The sequence below is a fragment of the Theobroma umbraticum genome, unplaced genomic scaffold (genome assembly GCF_002168275.2).
Source record: "Theobroma umbraticum cultivar Fairchild unplaced genomic scaffold, ASM216827v3 scaffold_130.0, whole genome shotgun sequence".
NCBI lineage: Eukaryota > Viridiplantae > Streptophyta > Magnoliopsida > Malvales > Malvaceae > Theobroma > Theobroma umbraticum.
The window spans coordinates 505,595-516,853 of record NW_018397264.1 but is presented as its reverse complement, the minus strand read 5'-3'; the positions used below and the strand labels follow the sequence as shown (position 1 = coordinate 516,853).

The following is an 11,259-nucleotide window of genomic DNA, read 5'->3' as shown; positions in this document are numbered from 1 at the left end:
TTTCAGTTGAAAAGAAAAAAGAAGATTTGGAAATCCCAAGCGAAAATAAATATCAATTGTGAAGCTTGCCAGAGAAGCTTGTCTAAGATATCAACTGTGAGGAAAATGGGCGCGAAAGAGGATAATTTGGGGGCGCGTCATCCCACGCGTCCATTTGTAGTTCCTCCCACGCTGTCGTTTAAGACCTTTAAAAGTTAGTTTGCTTTTCGCGGCCCCCCGCCCCGGCCCCAGGAAAAAATGAGAGGAAAGAAAAGCTTTTCAAATCCTGCACACAACAAAAATGAGAAAAGAAAGCCAGAGAAATTCAGAACAAGAAATCTTTCGTCTTGGATTCTAAATTTGGTTTTGAGGGAATGTCGTTTCCTTGGGTATGGATTATGAAACGATACAAGTAACAGGTAGATTGATACTCCATTGCTACTTCATACGCAACATCTTTCCAATACCTTGCAACTTTCCCATATATAAAGAAATCTAATTTTATTTTTATTGTTTTTAGTTTACGTGAAATTGTTTTCAGCGAAAAGCTGAGAAGTCAAGTATGCAGGTATGGAGTTGAGTCCACTCACCATGTAGACTCAGTTGCTGGCATACCAATGGCATAACCATTTCAAATTGGGGAGAGGTTTAGCTACAGAGGTAGGTAGGCAAGTCGATGATGATTAGGCTCGAGAAAAGAAAGAGATCCGAAGAGAGTAATTTGATAAACCGAATTGGGCAAACATGGCTAGCGGCAGCAATGGATATCTTTGGTGCCATAATAGAGGAGACATGGATTTTAATGAAAATAAGCATTTCCCTACTGAGTTTTCGAGTTTTTTTTCTCTTCTTGCTCTTCACTAGTGACAATAACTTGAACAAGAAATGGAACAATTGGGAACAATAAAAATTGTAAGCACTTTCCTTGAACAAAATTGAAAATACAATATTTATGCATATTTCATCAAGCAACTTATTAAAAAAAAGTAAAAGTTAATTACTCAAATTCTAGGATTAAATCTTTGCTCGATTTATCATGTTCAGATCAAACCTATTACTTTATTTAAATTAAGATTAAATCTTTAAAAAATATTCAAATATGATACATTTCAACAGAGTGTAGTACATGCTACGCTTAATATGTGAAGGTTTGTAATCAACTAATAACATGGAATATTTGACTAGATGTCCAACCACGTGGCTGATTATTTAGGTAATATAAATATATAATATTTTAAAAAACATTAAATTATGAAAAAAAATTAAATAAGTATTTGATTAAATTTTTATATTTTTTTAAGTTAAATAAGTTTTATAATTAATAAAAAATTAATTATTATTAATTAAAATATCGTTTATCATTATATATCATAAAATACTGACATAACATATTAATATAATATAATGATATTATATATAATCTTTTCACCTTCTACGTTAAAACTAGATAAATATAAATATGTTCGGTGATATTTTGATTTATATTTAATTAATTATTATTAATAGATGTATATTTAATTTAAAATAAAAATATAATTTTTTTTAAATATAATAAAAAATTTTAAAAATTTTTAAATAATTTAAATTTTTTTGAAAATATTGTATCTAAAAATTCATAAAAATAAGTCATGAGACAAGCGCGTTAAATAACAAAAATAAAATGTTTTTAAGAGATATGTATATGGCAAAAATATCATACTTTTTTCTCAAAATTATGCAAAACACCAAGGAGATTTAACCTCGTCAGTTACTAACAAAAGAAATCAAGTCTCATCTAATGTTATTGAAAGGATAGTGAATTTTGGATTTTTTTTTTTTTAAGGAATAGCAACACTTTCCCAACTTAGTTTTTTAACCCATCTGCGATTGACTCCCTTTTCAAATCCAAAAGAACTTGAATTTTTGAAACCCGAAAAATAAATGGAACTTTTTTTGTATTTTTTAATCAAATTTGATGATGGTTTCAGTGAATTTATATTTAAGTCACGTAAATGGAATGCAAAATTGCATCAAATGGCCTTAAAAATCTAGAACTACAGAGAAAAAGCATGGTAGACTCGAAACAGGTCGAAATTGCTCCACTCGAGTTTGACCCGATCCGACCCGACTAGAGGTTTAAAAAGATGGCTAGTCACACTGCTAACAAGCCAGACAGGCAAAGGGAGGCGGGGATGGGCACCTATGGCCCAGTCAAACCAATATCTTGGGCCGTTTTTCGACTATTTACGTTCACTCTTCAATTCTACCTATTTGTGCTATTTTTCTAATTTTTGTACATGTTTAATATTTGTTTATTTATTATGTGCATTTAATTTATTATTTTGAGTATCTTGGTAGGATATATTTTAAATGCATGTGACCGAAAAATGATTTTCATGTTGTTAAGTTTAATGGTAACATGTCCTTTCCCTAAATATTTCTAAATTTTATATACTCTTAGGATAAGAGTATAGGGTACAAATCAATAACTAAACCTTATGGAGTGATATTTTCCAATGCAAAAAAAAAAAGGTGATATTTTCCAATGCAACAAATTTATTTGGTGGCATACATGGAGTTATATAATAACTAAATATCTTATAAGGTTATGTTAAATATGTAGGTATGATTTTGGAGTATGATGCCTTACCCTCATTAAGTTAATAATTAAATAAATAAATCATATCATAAAGTTTGTATGGGTAATATAAAGCACTATCCCATTATGGGAGAAGTATCATTATGTTTGTTAATTTGTAGTGACTAAAGTGACCAATTAACCAATGTTGTGAAGTTATCATTTACATATATTTTAGGGATGTTTTTGGTTTTGATATGTATTCATTCACTTAAAGGTGGTGTTTGTATATAAAAATTAAAAGGTAGCACATAAAAGTATGTGTGGGAATTGCTAACTCTAGTTTACTCACTTAAATGTGATAAGTTACAAAAATTGTATTTTATTTCATGATCACTTTTATTTTAAAGGATTTCTATTATGTCATGCAATTAGCTTAAAAGTGTTTACATGATGTTATATCAATGCTCTTCGGTTATACTTATTTAAGATTCTGTAGTATTTAAATTATCTTATTTATTCTAATTAAGTTGCATTATTTAAATTTTTAATCACATTTTTTTGTCAATAACAATATAAACATCGTTAAGATTTATAGCGGGTCAAATATTAAGAATTAGAAAAGTGATGTATAATTTACTATTTATATAGCAACAATAGATCCAGTTATGAATGTAGTTAATCATTTTGAACATACTGTTGGAAATTTTGAGAATTATAGGAAAAATCTTTGATGTATGGAAAAGATCGAATAAATTTTGTATGCTTGTTATTTAAAGGTCTATTCTTGTACACCTATTAAGTGGACTTCTTAATACAATTAATGTAAAAAAGTTCTTAATTGCAGTAACACAGAAGTATAGGGTGTCATAAGATATTGGAATTGTTAATATTTTCAAAGGACTTTGTTTCATGAGTTAATGAGTTATGATAGGATAAGAAGAGTTACAAAATATATCATTGAGATGGTCCACTAAACCTAATGCTTCTAAACAAATGGAGGATAAAAAAAGAATTTGATCAATCGATCCCTATAAGGGTTTTAGAAGTTGTCCTAAGAAAATAACTACAATGTTTTTTTGACAAGGAAAAGGGACATAAGAAATTGTCTCAAATATAAAACTTAACTAGAAGAACATGACTATGAAAGTAGCACATTGGCTCCAGTTATACATGAATCCAATTTTATTAAAGTCCCATCTAGTTCTTGGTGGCAAGATAATGATGCAATTAATCATGTTACTTACAAGGATTCATCAGTAAGAGAGAGTCAAAAAAGGAGGAGTCTTAGCTCATAAATGGCAATAATGCATAAGTGGGTTGTGGGGTTAGTTTAACTAAGCAGTGAGCACAACGTTTGGTAATCTTGGTTTTGGTTGCTGAGGCCATCTATTGAGACCAAGCTTATATGTGGGAAAATGGGTGGCTATTTCCAACTGCCAACAGCTTTTCATTCTTTATTACCTAACTGCATAAGCATTAAACAATGAGGGAGGTTAGCAAAGTGGTTCAAAGCTAGCATGGTTATGTCTCTTTGATGTAACCTGAAATTCAACAAAACCAACCACGAAGCCCCACGATCCATGCTGCCATCCGAGGGTCCACCGCCTCATCAACAAAACATAAAAACCCGACAAAGCAACGTGTCCCCGACGGTCACGAGACCAATCCCTCGGTCACAAGATTAGTTCCTGTCACGAATGGGGCAATGTCCTCGTCTGCGGGGAAGAAGTTTTATAAAGTTAAAAAGGGTTACATTCATAGTTCCATCTGACTGGTTTTTTATTTTTTTAATCACAGTTTTTGAGATAGAAGATCTTGATTAAAGAACATTGATTAATTTCCAGGATTCATTGATTTTGGCAAATTGTTTTTTCTTATTACCGAAAACATATCCTGTAATAAGTGTATAAAATTTGTTAAATTGGTATTTGAAATCTAGTCTCAACCTCAAATCAAGCAATGAATCATTTAAAACTTGAAAAATTCTTAAACTTAATAAATTTTAATCTCAGGTTTGTATTTATTAACTTAAAAATGCTTGTTAACCCAATTAAGGATTATTATTGGAATTTGAAGGCTTTTAATTACAAGGGAGGTTTTCCTTTAATTGGAGGCGGCTAAACATTTGATATTGTGTTAAAATGAAGAGGGTGTTTGAGTAATTCCGCAAGTTGCATGGCTTTCTGTTTGGTAGAGTGTCCAAGTTGCATTTTCTTTTCATTAAAAAGGATAACATCAATTCACTTTGTAGTTAGGGAAGGGGAAAAGGGTAGGAGATATTTCGCGGGTGAGGTTGATTTCGTCTGGATAAATAATAGTAGTTATCTGCCTATGATGATGTCAAAAGTCGTAAGTAACCAAATCAGAAAACGGCAGCAAACTTTCCACTAATCAAGCTGCATCTGCCTTATGACCAAAGTCTTTTGTCACTGGCTGAAACTACGCTGGAATTTCTAAGTTATGGAACAACTGTTTAACCAGGAAACCATGATAGGATTTGATACCGAGTATCAGAGATATTAAAGTTGCAAATCATGATTAGGTAGGCAAACCAGCCACATTTATGTCTAACTTTAACTCTGGATCTTCCATTTGTATCTTAGCATGGATCTCTCGAAACCTGACCCTCGCAAAGATAACAATCAATTTGATATAAATTAGCCTTCCAGTCTTTATTGCAACTGCATAAAGAAAGGTTAGTGCTCTAGCTTTCAGGCAATGAAAGGGAGAACTGGGACCTCCTTGAGCAACCTCTAGCCATGAATTGTGTACCAAAAAACTGAGAGTCTCAGGTAAGGCTGCAATTTTCTAATTCTCGGTTTCAATCTCAACCATCTTTTGCTGTGCTGTTCTTTTTCGGCTCCAAGAAGAGACATATTTCAGTACTGGGAGGACCATTTTCTGATTAAGAAGCTGGGGAATCCTGCAGCGAAACGGTCCCCGATTCGGATAACAAGCACCCACAAAACAATTTACAGTCTTCCTTTTCCTTATCCTAGAGACAAAGAAGATGCTCTTTCTGTGTCTCTTTCTAGTTGGAATCTTGAGAACATTACTGTAGCCCAAAAGAACCTCCCAACTCCTTTGCGTTCTGCCCAAGGTAAACCGACTTGACCCCGAGGAAAGAAACGAAAAGAAAAAAAAAAAAAACAGAAAACCCTTTGTTCTTTTTTCCGCTTCTTGTTTCTTGACATTAAACAAACCCATCAAAAGCCATACCATCCTTTAGGGGTTTGGAACACTTCTTCTACATCAAACTTGTTTGTTTGTTTGGTTTTTTTTTTTTACTCAATTTTTCAAGTGGTCAGCTATGTTACCATCAATTGTGAATATGCATCGCCGCCTGCTTGAGACAGAAGTGAGCTTGCCACCAGCCAATGGAAACAAAACTCATGATGCTTACATTAGCGAGGCAAATTTTGACACCAACATGGTGATTATATTGGCAGCCCTTTTATGTGCTCTGATCTGTGCGCTGGGATTGAACTCAATAGTCCGTTGCGCTCTGCGTTGCAGCCGCAGGTTTGCCCTGGAGACGCCAGAACAAGCAGCGGCCCGCCTGGCCACAACAGGCCTCAAAAAACGAGATTTGAAGCAAATCCCCGTGGCTGTTTATGGGACAGGCGTGAATTTTCCGTCCACTGAGTGCCCAATTTGCCTTGGAGATTTTGTGGATGGAGAAAAAGTTAGAGTGCTCCCAAAATGTAACCATGGATTTCATGTGAGGTGCATAGACACATGGCTGGTGTCACACTCGTCCTGCCCGAATTGTCGGCATTCGCTACTTGAACATGATACAGCAACTACCGAGACAACCCCGGAAGTCACTGGCCAGCGAACCCCGGTAAATGGATTAGGAAATCATCAGCATGGCAGCGTTGTTTTAGTTGTTGAAGATGGAAGTTAATACAATTGATCATCAGTCCGAGAACTGGAGGTCGATTAGAGCTTCACTGTGCTCGTAGTTGTTGGACTTTCAATAGAGGAGAGGAGATCAATTGATGCAGATTTTTGGGAGCCAATTGCAAATGCTGGACGTTTCTTTTTAATTTTTTATTCTCCTTTTTTAAGTCTCACAAGTTACCAGATATATTTGCTTACAGAGTTACAGTGAAGGTAGATTGTTCATCTTCTAGATTCCAGAGAAATAAAAAGTTTGTGTTGCAACTTTCTAGTCAATTAAACTGATCTGGTGCAATTGCACAAGGCATGTGCACATGTAGTATACATGCACCGTACAAATTATTCAAGGACTGGCTGTTTTACTTGCACTTTTCAACTCTCTTCCTGGTTAGTTTATCCCATTTAGCACTTGCAATCTTTTTAACTGTCATGTCGTGTCTGGGTTCACTTTTGTCTGTTAATAATTTAATATGACGTGAGAAGACCAAACCACAGTGCAGCAGCAATCGGTGGCACCCAATGTGGTAGGCGTCAACTGGGGTTTAAATTAGGCACATCGACGGGGGGACCATGGCCCTGTGGCTTTCCCAAAACCTGTGCTTTTCTATTTTTTTTTCACTTTCTTAAATTACTTTTACTACAATTATTTCTAATATTTTGGGTATCAAAAACAGTATAACAACATTTAATACAAATGATTTTTTTATTTAAATGAAGAGAGATTCGAATTTAATTTTGTAAATAAAAATATATACATTAACTATCGAGTCAAAAATATTATTAAAATAACTTTTATTTTAAAAAGGTTTGAAGATAAATAGATAGCACAAAAATAAAATTATAGCATAATTCTTTTATAAAATTATTATAACATGAACTACCCATGACTTGAAACTCCGGCTCCATCCCTTGTTAGACATGATAATTATGGCGATGTGTGGCTATTGGCCAAGTCACACAGAGTTCACATTCAGTTATGTTACCTTTAACTTGGCTCGGCTTTTTCTTACATAATTACTGCAATCCCTTAGGCTTTTCTATACATAAAAGTGTATGAATATGATAATACCATAATTATACTTAACCTAGGAACCGTGAACACCTAACAATAAGCCTAAACTTAGGTTACGTTTGGTATAAAAAAAACGGTAGCACATTTCCGATAATGTATCTAATTAAATTAGGTGTTTGTTTTGTAACAGACCACTGCAATATAAAATTATAATGCAATCACATTACAGCTAAGAGATTTAATGTGATTACAGTCCAAAACCAATGCAATCACATTGCATTGCACTCTGTAATATTTTTAAAAATAATTTTACCCTTTAATTTTATTACCTTATTAAAAATATTTTATAATATTATAATTAAAATAAAAAACATTAAAATAAAATATATAATATAAGAATAAAAAATTAAAATAAAATAAAATATAAAAAATTAACATTTATATAATATAGGTAAAACAAATTAAAATAAAATATATAATATAAAAAATATATTAAAGAAATGAAAATAAAATATATAAGATTATAATAATAAATGAAAATAAAATATATGACATTAAAAATATATTTAAGATATGATATTATATAAAAATTAATAATATAAATATAAATATATTAAAAATAAAATATAAAATATTATAAAAATAAATAAAAATAAAATATATGACATTAAAAATATATTTAAGAAATGATACTATATAAAAATTAATAATAAAAAATATAAATATATTAAACTTGTATTTTAATAATTAGGAATAATTTTGAAAATTAACATTACATTCCCAATAAAGTACTTGTAAACCAAACACTGCATTGTTATCTTTTTTGCATTTTAATTGTTATTTTGCTTGTATATAAAACACTGTAATGTTATTTTTCCTGCAATTACATTCCGTTCACAAAAAGCAGTGCATATTTGAAGTACAGTGAAAAATGTTGAATGGAACATACTATGGGTTTCTCTTTTGAGTATTGGAAGGCAGTAATTATGTGGTTGCAATCCTCCTTGGAAGAGAGCATTTCTATTGAGAAGAAGATGTTGTGGTGTAACAGTTACAGCCAAAAATCCTAAAGGGCAAAAACAAAAATCTTGTGAGCTACACGAGAAAAACCTATAATCACATTATATTGTAAAGTACCAAACGCCACCTTACTGTGAACATTGAACGAGGACTCTTAGAAGCTAAGTTTGCTCTTAAACATAAACATAAAAGTTATGCATATGCTAACAAATGCTTCGAATTTACTACTTTTGCTTAAAGTGATAAATCAAAATTTATCATATATTTTTTAGTGAATGCAATTTTAACAAAGTGTTATTAATTTCATTCAAAAACAGTCAAAAGTTAATTGTAAAAACGTATTTTTTAAGGAAATAAATGAATATTTTATACAATATTATTTTATTGTTGTTTTTTTTAACTTTTTTAATCAAATAAAAGTATAATAATTAATGAATTAATTGTATTGCATTCATACTTATTTTGAATTAAAGTAAAATAATAAATTAATAACTTATTTGATTTTATTTTGAGTTATGTATTTAAGTCTTTGACATATTTAATTATGTCATGTTTATGTTTATTCATATAATTATTAATATCATATATTTACACGACATGATTCAAACATGTGAACACAAATCGTTAAATTTACCCATGTCCACCACAATCTACACTAGCCAAACATCTCAATATCTCAGCCTTCATGCAACCACCACAATTCTATATTTTTTATTTAAATTTTCTTAAATTAATATATATATATATTTATTTATTAAAATTTCTAAACTTCTAAGTTTGATTAATAATACAATGAGAACATGTTAGTATCAATTTGACTTAGCTCGAAGGGGTTAGAATAAATATATTGTCAATATATCATGTATAAATCTAAATTCTGATAAGCTATTCGATTTTGCTTCGTGTTGTTTTTTGTAGTTTGTAGTATAAAATATATGATAAAATATTCAAACTTTTTAAATTTTGATTATAATTTCACATAAATCTATTAATATTTAAAATAAATAGTATGTTCCAAACGTGTAAATGGCATTAACCGGTAAATATAAAATATCTAAAATATCCTTCTTTTTCTCCACGACAAGGATCTAGCTAAGGCAAGTCTGATGGATGCTTGCCATGCTTGCCACCGCTACCATCCATCGTTGTCAGTCATGGTGGAGAAAATTTTGAAAAGCATGTTTCGATAGAGAAAGAAAAAAATTATATTTTATGTAGTGATAATTTTTAAAATTAATGAATTATAAAATTATTTTAAAAATATTATCACATCATTAAATTAATAAGAATATTGATGAGTGATTAATAACAGTATTTATGTATTTAATAAAAAATATTTTTTTACGACGGATTGTTTATTTTGAATACTAATGTATTTACGTAGAATTGTTATCAAAATTTAAGAGGTCTAAATATATATTAGACATGTCTTAAGTACTAATTTCTTCTGCACATAGCTCATGTATTTATCATAGTAATGTACATAGGATTGAACATGCACATAAAACTAATGCATGCCATATACTGAGCAGGCCTCAAGATGGCGCCATTGATGAACGACTTTGGCATGTTCTCCAACTCTGGAAAATGTGCTCTAATTGTACCTAATGTCTTGGGAAAAAGAATTGTATATAAGAAGTAGCACAAAGCAGGAACCCATCTACACTCTTCAGCTTTTCTTTATTGAGGGAAATATAAAGCTGATCAGCCCGATATACTTAATTTGAATTAAACTAATTTCAGCAAAATGAAAACTATACTATTTCATTATATCAAACCAACTAGCTTCAACCTAATTACCTCTAATATTAATAAATGTGAGATTATTTGAGGAGACGTAATAAATAAAATCAAAAGAATTTTTTAAACACTTGAACTTAACAATTGTGAACTGAATACAACGTACCAAACAATTTACTTAAGGTCCATAGAAGAGTTAAGACCTCTTATTCAACAACAAATACAAAAAAAAAAAAAAGATGACAAACTGGAGTTGGAGAGCAACAGAGCACAACAGCTTCATCAGTTTACCTTCCTGCAGTTGACACGAATTTGTCCTTGCTTTCCGGTTAAAGGCTTAATGTTCCCCATCTTAATCATAGACTTAGCAAAATCATCCCAGAAAGCATCAGGATTCAAGCTGTAAGTCTTAACAAGTTTATCAGTTGAGCCACCGTTGAAAAGTGCCTGATCTGAGGTGAGTAGTCCCCTCTTCTCCACCAGGTTTTTGAAGTATGCGGTGTCAAAGCGCGCAGGCGTTGGGTCCAAAGGAGCGAGGTTAGTATTGCCTCCGACACGTGGGCAAGTTGCTCTTCGCTCTTTAGCAAAGGCAGGGTCAATATTTGTGGCATTGTAAATTCTGTTCCTAAAGAGAAAACATTGTGACAGCCCAATGGTGTGGCCCCCAGAGAGAGCTACTAGATCTCTTTGGTTCAGGCCCTGATTCTTGAAGTTGTCGATCAATGCAGGGAGGTCCATGGATGCGATGGAAGTACAGTGTCTGCTAGAGTCCTGCTAGCTGTGGTTGAATCTCTCCTACCCAAACGAACCTTCCATGACGGCCCTCCTAGCTGCAACCATGAAATTTATTAGAAATGCTTGTTATGAATTCAACTGACAAATTTCTGATAATGAAAATGTGTTTGACTTTACCGCAACTACAGAATCTCGAGCTGCAACGGCCAAGATATCTGCGCAAGAAACCACTGGGCGCCCACAAACTCTGTCTACTTCAGCCTTAATTTGGTCTACCACTTCAAATCCTCTCACAGAATTAAAATTTCCA

General features: G+C 31.9%; 2 protein-coding genes across 2 annotated transcripts; one reads left to right on the top strand and one right to left on the bottom strand.

The window, feature by feature from the left end:
• Positions 1–4,902: 4,902 nt before the first annotated feature.
• On the top strand, positions 4,903–6,810 carry LOC110422185 (RING/U-box superfamily protein). Its single transcript, XM_021435996.2, has one exon. The coding sequence runs from the start codon at positions 5,850–5,852 to the stop codon at positions 6,444–6,446; it is 597 nt and encodes a 198-aa protein (XP_021291671.1). The 5' UTR covers positions 4,903–5,849; the 3' UTR covers positions 6,447–6,810.
• Positions 6,811–10,330: 3,520 nt separating this feature from the next.
• LOC110421317 (peroxidase RIP1-like) lies at positions 10,331–11,258 on the bottom strand (the record flags this gene model as incomplete). Its single annotated transcript, XM_021434888.2, is given in 3 exon segments — positions 10,331–10,957; positions 10,960–11,044; positions 11,127–11,258. Coding segments are annotated over 3 exon segments (678 nt in total), but the record flags the coding sequence as incomplete, so codon positions are not given.
• Position 11,259: the final 1 nt, after the last annotated feature.

Coding starts and splice junctions, on each gene's coding strand:
- LOC110422185 (XM_021435996.2), top strand. CDS start 5,850: ATGTTACCATCAATTGTGAATATGCATCGCCGCCTGCTTGAGACAGAA.